Source organism: Cydia amplana, chromosome Z (genome assembly GCF_948474715.1).
Source record: "Cydia amplana chromosome Z, ilCydAmpl1.1, whole genome shotgun sequence".
Taxonomy (NCBI): Eukaryota; Metazoa; Arthropoda; class Insecta; order Lepidoptera; family Tortricidae; genus Cydia; species Cydia amplana.
This window is the reverse complement of record NC_086096.1, coordinates 10,265,998-10,280,639: the sequence shown is the minus strand read 5'-3', so window position 1 is coordinate 10,280,639 and position 14,642 is coordinate 10,265,998. Positions and strand designations below refer to the sequence as shown.

General features: G+C 36.2%; 1 protein-coding gene across 2 annotated transcripts; it reads left to right on the top strand.

Moving 5' to 3' along the window:
• Positions 1-1,964: 1,964 nt before the first annotated feature.
• LOC134661773 (LITAF domain-containing protein) lies at positions 1,965-4,394 on the top strand. 2 transcript variants are annotated; one of them, XM_063517959.1, is made up of 4 exons: positions 1,965-2,094; positions 2,335-2,483; positions 3,381-3,534; positions 3,837-4,394. In XM_063517959.1, the coding sequence occupies exons 2-4, from the start codon at positions 2,336-2,338 to the stop codon at positions 3,940-3,942; spliced, it is 408 nt and encodes a 135-aa protein (XP_063374029.1). In that variant the 5' UTR covers positions 1,965-2,094; position 2,335; the 3' UTR covers positions 3,943-4,394. The 2 variants fall into 2 exon arrangements, with proteins under 2 accessions (XP_063374029.1, XP_063374028.1); XM_063517958.1 differs by lacking the exon at positions 1,965-2,094 and adding an exon at positions 2,120-2,142.
• Positions 4,395-14,642: the final 10,248 nt, after the last annotated feature.

The window sequence follows — 14,642 nt, the reverse complement described above, 5'->3', positions numbered from 1 at the left end:
CAGGGGGGGGACCAGGGGGGGGACACTAGGAATGTAGTTAACGTCAGTAAAGATGCAGGCGATTTCTATATTTTGCTCCCGACAACATACTATTGCGTAAAGTTGACTTCCGATTACACAAACTACGTCACCAGATGTCACTATAAAATTCATATAATTTTGGTGGCATTAATATTAAAATTAAAATAAGTACGAATTAATATTTTTAATTATTATAATTTTCAATTAATTTTGCGAAAAAATAAGAGTTTTGTTAAAATGTGATTTAATTATGCTGTTTGTTTATGCTGGCAACACTTGCATAACCGCCAAGACCATAGAGGTACAATCATAATTATATAGATGAAATTGGCGAGGAGCCAGTTGACCGAACGAGATGCACTTATAGAACTTTTAGTATGGAGTAGCAGAGAAAGCGCTTTTGAAATAACCCGACCAAATTACGTAGGTTATGTTTGGTAGGTTGTCAGGAACGTCAAAAAGTGTTTTTAATTTGGTCGCATCACGTATGTTCTGTCCCTCACGGGCGCACGCGTATAGCTCATCTAAGTATATAATACTAGGTATATGGCCAAGACATGCAATTTTTTAGCTGTCACTGGAAGAGCGTAAATTAAAAATATTTTAGTGATGGTTGAGCCATTTTCTTCGTTATGGTTTGGTTATGGTGCTGGAGGAAATTAGATTATAGCCCGAATGAAAACACATGCCTGCCCTGCCCTGCCATGCCCTGTTGTGAAAACCTCCAGAAAGTGCGTTGAGTTCTGTGTTATTTTGTGCAATATGGACGCTATTTTAGAGTAAATTTATTTCGTGGTAGGTATCTAATAAGTACCTACTTTTGATAAGGCACGCCACTATCGATAAATCTGCTACAATGCCTAGACTATGTGCTTGTATTGTGCGTAGTAAATTAATCATATTTTCTTAATCATGTATTTTCTTGTGTGTGAATGCTTTTTCACCACACTCGCTTTCTTTTCTATTGTTTACCTAAAATTGTACTTTCCTAGCGATAATGTGATGTAAAACATGTATGCAATAAACATATTGAATTTAATATTCTGTTTTTTTCTTTATTCCATTATTGATAACATTAACCTTTTCCACATAATGTTAGGTCTACTTGGGCGGTTTACAAGTACATTTGTTGTTTGATTTCTTGTAAATAATTAAAGGTTTTTGTTACAAGAAACCAAACAAAAAATGGACTTGTAAACCGCCCGAGTATACCTAATATTATGTGGAACGAAAGTACACGTATGGATGCATATGTAGTTGTGCACGCACACAAACATACTTAGTATCGGTGGAGAATCAGAGATGGCTCTTTCAAATGAGTTTCCATAAAATGCTTCAAGAGGGCTCTCTTTACCTATATACTTACTTTACTCTTTGCACTAAACTACATACATGTCAAAATAAAAACCTCAACTCAACCTCATCCAACATATTGATACTACTTTATTTCTCTTCTGGAAATTTTATTTTGGTAGCATTGACAAAGAGTAGAGAATTATATCATATCGTATTAATTTTCCTGTTTATGGGTAAACGAATATAAAAACAGGATTACCAACATGACAGCGACGTTTTATGAACGAATGTTGGTAGGTTTGGAATTATTCATACGAATACGACGTTCGACCATGCTTCCCATAGAAGGTAGGATCCTATAGAAGTGGTCTACGCGTGCCTCCGTGAGGGACAAAACATACGCAATGCGACGCTATGATTAGTCGAATTTATTTGTTGTCCACCATAATCCATACTAATTTATGGTGGGGAATAAAAAAAAATGTGAGACTGTGACAAGGACAAACAATAATAGCGCTTTCGCTGCTACTCCTACTGAAAGATACATAAGACTATCCCGTTCTGTCAGTTATCCCCACCACTCATGCCCAATCCAGTTTAACACTAGGTTCATGATGCTTCCCATGCCATAGAATAGCTAAAAAATTAAAATTTGTTTGTACCCCGTTTTCACCTGCGCAAACTTTACTTTGTAGTTTGTAATCAATCAATCTCAGCATCAGCATCCTTTGTTTTGATTAACATTAAATATAATTGTATTTAAAAAAGGAATTATAAGTGAGTGCATAATCTACTTTAAAACGATTTTTCATCTCTAATGCTCAAGTAAATATTATATATCTGAAGCACGTTCCTTAGAGCATCTGCTTTATGTTTAATGGTTCGGTAGGAATCATACCTAAAAATAACTTTCAAGTTTGTATTGCATCATCGTATTTGTGATATTGATTACAGCGCACACTGTGGCTTTTAAGAGTATTGTGTTCACTTGTCAGTTATAATTGTAATTGTTGATAGCATGGAGAAAAGTGGTAATCCTCCCCCATACGGATGGGGCAATGGTTATCACGTGCAAGTGCAACCTCCGCCAGCGGCGCCGCCGAGCTACGCGCAGGCGGTCGGGGGAGTCGGACCATCCAGCCCCTACACTCCTCATTATCCTCCCAGTAAGTAAACATTTTGTCAATAAGTACCTAACATTTCTAAAATTAATATTCACATCCTGTTGAGTATTTTCATAACAGTGGCCTTGTAACAATTCTACTGTTACCAAAGCAAGGACATTCAACAGCATAGAACATCATTTGAATATGTGTAAATCATTATCTCTGATAAAACAATGTTGTTGTTGTTGTGTCTGGTATGTTTGAAATTTATAAATCATAGCAAATTTACAACAAAATATGCATAAAGAAGCTTAATAAGGTGGAAACAACAATCTGATTCTGATTGTATTTTTAATTTACCAGGGCCTATTATTAACCTGTCATATCCCAAGGGCTCAAATAGGAGCCGTAAATTAATTTTCTAGATTTCCCACGATATTCAAAATTTCAACTCCCACGGCTCAAATGTGAGCCATACTGGGAGACAACGACAAAATTAGTTTTCGGGTTGCGGGATCGGACAAGTTAAGTTGTGTGCATATTAAATTATAGCACTTGAATTGAACACTATTCCATTGTCCTTGACACAATCTTATGGTGGTAGAAATAACCTGTGTTAATTTTACTAATTAGTAATTTTAATTGATTCAACTTTAGTTTAAGAATGCAATGAAGTCATGCTTGATAACATCTGCTACAGGCTGACTAAGGCTTTAACAGAATCAGTTCTTCCAAGAAAATCTTCTGGAAAACTGATCATATCCTATTTTATTTGAATGTATGTGGAATCAGTGTTCCATAGAATAGGTTGACTGATCTCTTAAAGGTATGTTTATGTATCTTCTTCATACCATCACAGTTTTTCAGGAAGGATCAACTTAGATTTTTTTTCTTTCTGATTTCAATTTGTATCTTAGTTACATATTATAGCTACATCCAAAGGTTTTTTTTTTTCAGCTGGCGGGCCTCAAATTGTAACTACAGTTGTACCAGTTGGACCACAGCCTACCCACATGATCTGCCCAAGCTGCCATGCTGAAATAGACACTGCCACCAAAACGAAACCAGGCCTGCTAGCATACATATCTGGTGCGATTATATTTTTGCTGGGGTAAGTTATTTTTATATTAATTTTTATTTAATTGAGCCTAGAGTGTCCCACTGCTGGGCAAAGGCAACAACTATAGCAATCATAGTCCCATTTATAAAAAAAAACCTATATTAGGAGACTACTCAAGATCAAGATACATGGAAGAATGGGAAAGGCCATTGCCCGGCAGTTAACACTCTAACCACTTAATTTATGAAATGAGTTTATACTAGCTCATCCTTTCTTACGTCTTTTAATAGAAATAAACAGAATGTGATACAAAAGAAGAGATACAAGTACATGTTTTTATTATTTTTATTCAGATGTTTCTGCGGTTGCTGCCTCATCCCTTGCTGCATAGATAGTTGCATGGTGATAGACCACAAATGCCCCAACTGTGGGGCCAACCTTGGACGTTATCAACGATAAGGATCTACTCAGTGTTATTAGTCGTGTAAATAATACTTAGTAGTAGGAAAAATCATCTTAATACAAACAAAATTAACAATGATCTGAATCCAAAAATCTCCGCATTTAATTTTGCCAGAGATGTATTTATAAGGACAGATTTTTAGCATGTTTAAAGCTTATACTACTTTAAAAATAAATTTATACCAGTTAGGGCTTATTGGCCTACAAAAATCGATTTTTCTAATATGCAGATTAATAATATTATATGAATTAATGCTGCTAATTTCATATAAAATGCCAAATAACCTTCCCTTATGTTAATGTAATATGTGAGAAGCTCGGATTATTGTCAATTATTTTGCATCTAAGTTTAGGGCACCGACTACACAGACACCGCATCATTAAGCGTTTACAAAGAGCATGAGGTCACCACAAATAGGTGCAATATTACATGTAAAATGCTAAGATTTGAGCAGGACAACCAAGTTGTATTTTACACCATTTTATACCCCCAAAGCTACATTTTAATTCGGATTTTTTAAATACTTGTCGGATTTGTGGGCGCAAATAATAAGCAGTCCCATACAAAATCCCAAAATTTGTACTAGAGTGACTAAGCGTAGCGTAGTGACCTGATTTGTCTTATGTACTCCGTCTAGTAGTTGAGGTGATCTGTGGTTTAGTGTCAAAGTAAATTTCACTCATGGTACTACAAAACTTATGAGAGGAAGCAGCTACATCGGCTCATGAATGTCGTTTTTAAAAATATATTGACATGTAATTATATGAATTTACACACTTCAACAATTTTTGTACAATGTGTCTCATCCTGAATAAAATGTGTCGAAATGTTATACGAGTATGTAAGTCTGTATGTTGTCATCTAAATGTTCATCGAAAAATTTCAATCCATTGTTCGTAATTCGTAATAATATAACATAAAATTTACTGTCTTCCGTGTTTCAATTTCAACAACAATATACATAGAGTAACTTAATCTCAAACATAAAACTCTAACCATTTTATCTTTTTAAATTTATATTTATTAATGGTTGTATCACAAATAAGTAGTTATAATTTACTATTATATTTTGTGACCCATGAATAGTAATTCCGGTTATGTGTTCATATCAGTCATTACTAATTTAAGCTGCCTATAGATATCACAAGGTCTATATTTAGTATCGATCTATAATTAAGGTAAATTATAAGTAAGTTCTAGCCATAACATATTTTCATCCTTTTATGTATACTAAGTATCTAATTTCAATGTTACATATATATTTTATTGATGAGTACATTAAGTACTACTTAATCTTAATATGTATATGTATAAACCCAGTAAGATAGATATTGATGTATTCCTATAACATGGAATCCTTGCTTTTGTGTTTAATCTGTATTAAATTATTAATGTATTAACTACCTAATACAAGTTAAATTACGAAAGCTATCGATTCGAGATCCGAGTTTAAAGTTGAACTGTAAAAAAGAGCTTTATAAAGTGTTCATCACCCTTCTACTGGTTTAGACTGGTTGATTGACTAATTTTTAATAGAAATGTAATAAAATTTGAATACTTAAGTCTATGTCAATGATGTGAATGAAGATATCAACATATCAACGAATAATATCGTTAGTATTGTTAGACTTTTATACCTAACTTAAATCAAAGTTTTACTCCAGCTGCGGATATATCGGTCATTGGCGTCCAAAAGGTTAAGCCGCGATTGTTCAGTATTACTTTGCACAGAAGCGTTCGCGCTACACGATCTGACAATATTACACAAGTAGTAGGCTCTTTTTAATTTTGTTGCTTCACTCTACAGTGAGTGTGGGTGGACTGTGTAAGCCCAAATCCCCAAGGCTGTGGCTACAGACAGCCATGTACAATACATATACATACCTACATAATATTATGTACTTCTTATTTTTACAAATGTTTATTAATAAAGTATTTTATTTAAAGTTTGTTATTAATTTCCCTTTTCCGATTGTAAATAGCATTAATCCCTTAATGCATGTAATAAAAAATATTTGTTTAAATTTGAACTTTAATAGCTGTCAATAGAGTTGAATAATATATCCGCCATATACTTATGGCTACATAGCATTAAGTAATTTGGGCAGCTTATTTTTTATCTAATCTGCGTTTTCATCAATCTACTTAATTATTATTTAAATAATATACAATTATTTTAGTCCTTTTTTAGGAAACTTCCAACCCTTGATTTCGGGGATAAAAATGATTAATTATACCCTTCCCACAACCCAAACGATGCATCTCCATACCAAGTTTCATCTAAATCGGTTCAGCGGTTATTGATTCCCCATATACAAACTCCCACTCCTCCTTATCACACCCTTAAAGGATGATTTATAAGGTAAAAGATATTCTATATCCTTCCCTTCAAATCTCAACGTGAAATTCTAATTTTCTATGGGACGATATCCCTTCGTGCCTACATTTTTCAAATTTGCCGCCTTTTTCTACTGACAAGATCAGCTTGCCCAGCTATACTTATTCCACCCAGACGCATGTAATTCAATACTGTTTTTGCGATTAGTATTCTGTGTAGTTGTGTTAACTATAGCCGGTCAAACCAGTTTGTCAGTAGAAAAAGGTGCGAAATTCAAATTTTCTGTTGAATGATAAGTCTTTGGGGACGTCACTTCAACAGTGTCAAGCGCGAATATTAAAAATTTATTTATTTTATCAGATTAGCAATTAGTGTGCCTAGATCTATTCTCCTTTTAGTGTAGGTACTCTTACTGAACCTATAATTTTAGAAATGGAGAATGATTCCCTCGGCGATCCTGGAGGGTCATCAGGCCCTTCAATTCAGTCCCCGCCGTCTCCCGCTGCATTTGTAACTGTCAGAAACGACAACTGCCGCGACATCTCAGCCCGCAGTCGTAGGCAAGATATAGACCCCAAGTCTAAATCCCGTATACCCATTAGCGATCAGAAGGTAAAAGTGTTGTCTAGGTCCAGGTCATGCTCTCGATCAAATCCCCCGCAGTCTAAAACAGTTGGCAATATTGCTGGAACTAACAAGGAGACAGGAATTATCCTTAACAACCCATTTTATAGTCTACCAGAGCCTGACTCTCAGGATTCTGAGTTGGCCCTCGGCCAAATATCGTCTAGTTATATTTTGCCAGATCAATTCCCAAATACAAAGTCTAATTCGTCGTATAGCCTCAAAGTTAAAAGGATGGTTCAGGGACAGGAGATTAAACTACCGACCGATTCTGATGATGATTCCTACTACGAGTATAACAAAAGCGAGGATGATGAAAATTTGATGGATGTGGGCAGACAAACTACGAAAAGACATAGAGAAGAAGAAAAGGAAAGTGAAGATGGAATGAGAGAGTGGAATACAGTGGAAACGAAAAGGAAAAAGGAGAGAAATACCCCAGTACCTCCAGATGACATCGACAAAGTTTACCTTCAAGTGTATATCTCGAATAAAGAACAACTTCCGAAACAGTTTGCCATGGCTCGTTTTTTAAAGGAAAACAACATAAAAGGTATCTGTGCTATAAAATATTTAAACCCTTTTAAAGTTCGGCTGGAGTTTAGTGACAAGGAAAATATGGACAAAATTTTTCAATGTGAAAACATTATTAAACAAGGTTGGGTTTTACACAAGCCAATGGAGACTGGACTGAGTTATGGCATCATAAGAAATGTTGATATTGATCTTGCCGAGGAAGATATTCTAAAGTTAGTGAATTGCTCTGAGAAAGTAATTGCAGCCAAAAGATTAAACCGCCGTGATAAAGCCGATGGTCATTGGTGCCCTAGTGAGGTGGCACGGCTATCTTTCAAGTGCTCGAAACTGCCACCTTACGTCTTCGTTGATGACTTACGATTAAAAGTAGAACCCTACGTTCACCCTGTCACACAATGTTTCAAATGTTGGAAAATTGGTCATAGCATTAGAAATTGTACTTCAAAAATATTTATGTGCCCTAAATGTGGAGGCGATCACCCTAACTGTGTAACTACTACCTTTGAATGCGTTAACTGTCGTGGTAACCATATTTCGATGGCGAAGATCTGCCCTGTATTCCAGAAAGAAAGGAAACTAAGGGAGTTGATGTCAGAATTCAACTGTACTTACAGAAAGGCACTGACCCTTTACGCGTCCCCTATACCAAGACCACTACAGGAAGAAAAACCGTGCATGAATTCTCACTCATTCCCTCCATTAAAGATTAGCCCTCCACCAATCTCTGATAAATCGCCATATGTTGCATCGTACAGTAATGTTCTTTCAGAAAGAAGAGCTAATCCAATTCTGAATCACAAAGTTCAAGACCCAATACCTGGTACTTCCAAGCTTAGATCGTCGGAACAAAAAATTAAAACTCAAACCAAAAACGAGAAAAGGAAGAAACCCGCTGTTGACTCACCGAAGATAGAACGGAATACAGGAATTAACGCTCAAAGTGACACGGACAATGGATCACACGAGAACGAGAACAATCGGAAAACGACTTTTAATGAGCTGTTAAGACGGGTTAAGGAGGTGATTTTTCTAAATAGTATAAGTATCCAAGACAAAATTCAAGGCGTAATTAAATTGTGTGTGGAATGGATGGTGATTCTAGCGGCAGGATTCTTTTCAGACTCAAGTATAGTTAAAGGTTTTTTGCAGTTTGTTAATTATGGCTAGCTCTAGTAAATCCATTAGTTTAAATATTATTCAATGGAATGCCCAGAGTCTGTTAGGCAAGCTTAAATCGTTTCAAGAATTGTTAAGATTACAAAAAGTTCATATTGCTGTGGTAAGCGAAACATGGTTGTCAAAAGATTATAGCGTTAGAGTTAATGGTTATCAGGTTTACAGAAAGGATAGACTTGATGGTTACGGGGGTGTAATGATTCTCGTACATAACTCTATTCAATCTCTAATATCCAATGTTGTCATTAGTAACACAGGTATTGAATTTCTGAAGGTTAAGCTTTTAGGATGCCGAGTTATTGAAAACATTGTTGCAATTTATTGTCCTAGTAAAATAAATACAAGTCAAACGGATTGGGACGAAGTCTTAGGTCATTGTGAGCCGAAAACCTTAGTCCTTGGCGACTTTAATGGGCATCACTCTAGTTGGTCGTGTAAGACGGATCCAAGAGGTAATCAAATTTATAATTCTATTTTGGACAGTGACTTGTTAACACTCAACAACGGAGACACCACTTGGATGAGGCTTTCTGACGGCGTATTACAAAAATCCTCTCCCGATATTAGTATGGCCAGCACAGATATAGCTCTAGACCTTAATTGGTCAATAGTTAATGAAACATTAGGTAGTGATCACTTTTTTATAAAACTTTCAACTAAATATCAATGCAATTTCAACATCCCTGTTAAAAAAAGAAATTTCAAAAAGGCTAATTGGCAAAAATATACAGAAGATTTACAAGATCATTTTGAAAATTTTACATTCTGTAGCGACCATCAAGAAAATTATAATCAATTTATTCACCTCATTAATCAAGTAGCAGATATATATGTCCCTTATCATACATTTAATAATAATATAAAGTCAGCTTTTAAGCCTAAACCCTATTGGAACCAAAAGCTATCGGAAGCTATAGCCAAACGCAGGTTGGCGTTAACCATGTTTCGTAGGAATCCTACTCCAGGAAACCTAGATATTTTACAGGACCAAACTTCTAAGGCCCATAATGATCTGTGTGGAGCTATACGAAAGAGTTGGCAAGATCTATGCTCTTCAGTCGATGCAAGTACTACTTCGAGTGAGATGTGGAGGAAAATGGCCTGGATGAAGGGCTACAGAACCCCTAGACAGTACATTAATCCAGTACTAGCTGAAGAACTACTATGTTCGCTGTCTCCAGATTACGCTGTCCCACCTTCGCCCTTGCTTTTGGATCATGAGTCTCCCATTGACATTGATATCTCTATTCAGGAGTTAAATAAGTGTATTAAACTTAAGGATACCTCCCCTGGGTGCGATGACATTTCATACTCGATGATTAGACATCTTCCAGAAAATGGCAAAAAGATACTGTTGCGCCTATACAATAACTTTTTCGTAAACGGATTTGTCCCTAGTCAGTGGAAAGATATTGGTATTATCCCTATCCCAAAACCGGGCAGAGATCCAAGCCAAGTATCATCATTACGACCTATTTCTTTAATGTCGTGTGTATGCAAAATCTTCCACGCAATTATCAACCATAGAATCGAGTGGCTTCTAGAACGTAATAAGGTGTTCTCTGAAAATACTTTGGGGTTTAGGAAATGTAAATCATGTTTAGATAATTTGAGCATCCTGGTTACTAGGATTCAAATTGGCTTCTCAAAAGGTTTATCAACTTTAGGCTGCTTTTTAGATATTGACAGTGCTTACAATAATATTGATAATACTGTGCTAATCTCTACCCTGGACTCACTAAAAGTAGGACGTAGAGTTTGCAACTACCTTTGGAATTTTTTGAAGCATAGGGTCCTCAAAATTCAATTAGATGATCTAGTTATAGAAAGATCGACTGGTCGCGGTTTAGCCCAGGGGGACCCGCTATCCCCGTTACTTTTTAACATAGCCACTATGAAGATCTGTAAAACCCTTGAGAAGGAGATATTCATTTCTCAATATGCTGATGATTACGTTTTATATTGCCATTGTAAAAACCCTGCTGAGGGAGAAGTAAAAATCCAGCAGGCTTTAGATAAAATACATACCTTATTTTTAGACATAGGTCTAGAGATTTCTCAGAGTAAAAGTAAAATTTGTCTGTTTAAAAGGGGATTTAAAAAAGATAACATTTCTATTAAAATTAACAACAAAGCACTTGAAGTTGTGGATACCGTTAAATACTTGGGCCTTTGGCTTGACCGAGGCCTGCGATGGGGGAAACACATAAATGAAATCAAAATTAAAGTTACTAAATTTATAAATATATTTAAAGTTTTGGCGGGAGCGGGGTGGGGAGTGCACCAAGTCCACTTAAGACGACTGTACATTGCAATGATAAGAAGTAGGCTCGATTATGCTAGTTTTTTATACGGGAATAGCGCTAAAACTAATTTAGCTAGGTTAGACACACTTCAAAACACTTGCTTACGAATAATTGGAGGGTTTATAAAAAGTACACCTATCCATGTCATGGAATCAGAACTGACCGTACCTCCGTTAGCAATTCGGAGACAGTATCTTGCAGGGAAAATGTTGTTAAAATCTAAATCTCAAAGTACAAATTCCCTACCTGGTCTTCTGTCGGATTTAAAAAACTCTTTTGATAACCTTTACTGGCGTAACAAAACAAAACCGTTAATTGGACTTGTATTTAATGAGTTTAAGGACACCCCGGTATACTGTAGTAACCAGCTAGAAATGTTTTCACTCGATACCTGGGTTACTAATATAGATTTAAGTACTCATCTAGTATTAAATGTGGAGAAAATCGATAAAGCTAAACGTAAGTACGACGGATCTCAGTTACGAAGTATATGCAATTCAATGCTTACAGACACCTATCATGACTATTATAAGATATTTACAGATGGATCTAAAACAGATATTGGTAGTGGGGCAGCATTCCTAGATTGGCAAACCGGTGAAGTAATTAAACTACACATTATGGACAATATTTCGATAGGGGAGATAGGGGAGCATTGGGCACTTTTTTACTTAAGCCTTAATAAAAATGCAATTTTTTAACAAAATCAACTTTTTACTCCTTATATTAGTAGCACATATATTTGGCTTCAATTATAACGAAGAACACTTATACAATTATAATCAGTCTCAAAATTGCAAGAGATTTTCTGAATACTGTCAAAAGTGCCCAAACCTCCCAATGGTCGGGAGGTTTGGACACCTCAATGGGAGGTTTGGGCACTGTATTAAATAGGCCACTTACTGGTAAATTACTTGAATATTAAATAATATAATCATAAAAACTTGCAATAAAATCAACAAACAATCAACTGTTTTAAACTATAAGTACTCAAAACAAAAAAATACTATAGATTTAGTACTCAATACTCAGTATTCTTACTTCAGTAATAAAATTTATCTAAGATACGGTATAACCCAGATGGGCTTATCAAAAGTATACTTAGAGCTGCCACGCTTGACCCATATCTTTGGGTTTGGCAATTTAGTTTTGATGTCTTTCAATGGGACACTTGATATATCTTCAATCTCTGGATACATAAATGTATTACGTATCTTACTCATACGCATAAATTTAATAGTTGCCAACTTGCCATCGAGTGACGAACTTCTTCAATTTGGCCAACATAGTGATAGACAGTTTTCTTAGTGTCAAATTTCACTAGCACATAATCTTTGACCTTAAAATTTCTATCTAATACAACCACATCATCTTCATCAAACGAATTTTCTTCCTCCAAACATTCATTTTCTATTTCCTCGTCACTGCTTATTTTCCTTTATTTCTTCTGTTTCGATGTTAAAGATTTATCAAGTTTAGGTATTGCTTTCTTCCCTGTATTTTTATTTTTTTTGTCTTCTTTTTCTTTGTTCTTTTGGCGTGGCGGGAGCATTGGGCATGCCCAAACCTCCCTTTAAAATTAGTGTTCAATGCTCCCCACCCCTTCATTTCACAAATAAATTCAAATATGTTTTTTGTAGTCTAATGTTTTACCTTAATTTATACGTTAATATTAACTTTCGTAAACACATAACTAGATGACAATACAGAAACTTACGGCTTTACGCAGATCACGTTGTTATTTCCTTCGAAATCACATCAAAATATTTACTATTGCACGCACGAAACGGTCGACACCATGTGACACTGACAACTAATCAAAATGGCAGATGACATTAGCCTGAGCGGTGTTGCCAGTTAGTAAGCTAAACTACCACAGTATACAAAATTAAGTACCTTTCATACGACCCGACTTACAAGGTGGTGCCCGAACCTCCCGACTGCCCAATGCTCCCCTATCTCCCCTAATGGCTATTGAAATGATTGCAATTGCAGAGTCACTTTCATATATTGACAGCATCAATAGTCACAATATGTTTGTAATTTTAACGGATTCTAAATGCACACTTCAACATTTGAACCGTTGTACTTACGTCTTTAGGGGCATTCCAGTGGCTTACACTATAATTCGTCTAGTACTTAAACTATGCGCTGCCAAAAAGAAAGTTATTTTTCAGTGGATCCCGTCCCACTGTGGTGTTGTGGGGAACGAGGTGGTGGATCGGTTGGCTAGGGAAGCAGCCGAAATGGGTGTTAAATGCCATAATACCCCTTGGTTCTCCGATGTTCTGTACAAGGTCAAAAATATGTGCTTTGACATGTGGTCTGAATATTTTGATGAAAGATCTCGCACAAAGGGTATATGGTATAAAACGATCCAACCCACACTTCCTCGTGCTCCATGGTTCTCTTTCTGTAGGATGAACAGGCAAGATTTAATTGTTGCTCTTAGATTGCGATCTGGCCACATTCCTTTAAATAGTTTCGCGTTTATGATGCGTAAAGTTGACTCGCCTAAATGTAACTTATGCGGAGTAGTTGAAGATGTGTTTCATATTTTAATGGAATGTCGCCGAGGTGCTGCACAGCGTCGTTTGCTCAATGTCAGGTGCTATGACCTCGGCAGAGTCAATAGCATCCTGGCATGTCCAGCCTCCGAAGAGGCTGGGCTTCTTTATAATATGGTCAAGGCCATCTTACAAATTAGAAATAGTGAAAGTTAGATTGTTGTAGTTTTTTTAGAGAGCCACTATGAGGGTGGCATTTGTAAAAACCCTCTATAAATAAATAAAGATTAAAAAAAAAAAAAAAAAAACCCTTTGCGCTTACATTTTTAAATTTGCTGCTCTTTTCTACTGACGGAAATTGCTTCACAGAGTATAAAATCATATGACAAATCAAAGGGCCCTCCACACTCGTGCGCGAATCGCGGTGCGAAGCCGCGAACGCGAGTGTGGCGTCGATTTCGCAGATTGTTCACGCCTTCGCGCTTTGTTCCCCATTTTTTGTCGGTTTTTCGGCCCGCGTCAAAGGAGGCGCGAAGCGCGAACTAGCAAGACTCCACATTACTCACTATTTTGGCTCATCAGTTGCAAGATTAATATTAATTATATTATATAAAGCATCTATAATTTACGGTTTTACAACAAAACAAAATGGAAAAATAGCCACAGCAAGTAAAGTCAGACCGAGAAAAGTCTGCAGCGATTTTGATAGCCCACGCCAAAATTATCGCAAAGCCGCTAGCTCGAGCGTTAGCACGTGCCAGCACAACATTCATATTGAAAAACAACCGGTATCGTCATAGTATTAAGGTTCAAATTTAATGTCACTGATATTCTAGATATTACGTTTTGGTAGTGTAGGACCATAGACCGCCCCGAAGCGATACGGCACTGATATTATTTTGATACTTAGTGTGGTGTTAAAAATGAAACGTGGTTACATATTTTTATATTGTTTTATTTAAATTATTAGCTTGCGGTGGTAAATGTAATAATTTACAAAGGTGCGGCTACAAGCATTGTTATTTTTTCTTATCTTTAAAATAACGATACCTACTGTGAAATTAGCACTTCTGATGTGATTCCGACGCATAGTGACAATAAAAACACTGATAAGGATTTGCGACCTGACCACTATTTTTTTGCATAGGTAAATACAATAGGTTTATGAGAAGAGCGGTGTGCAAGATCCGTGTGCATGAGTAGTGGGG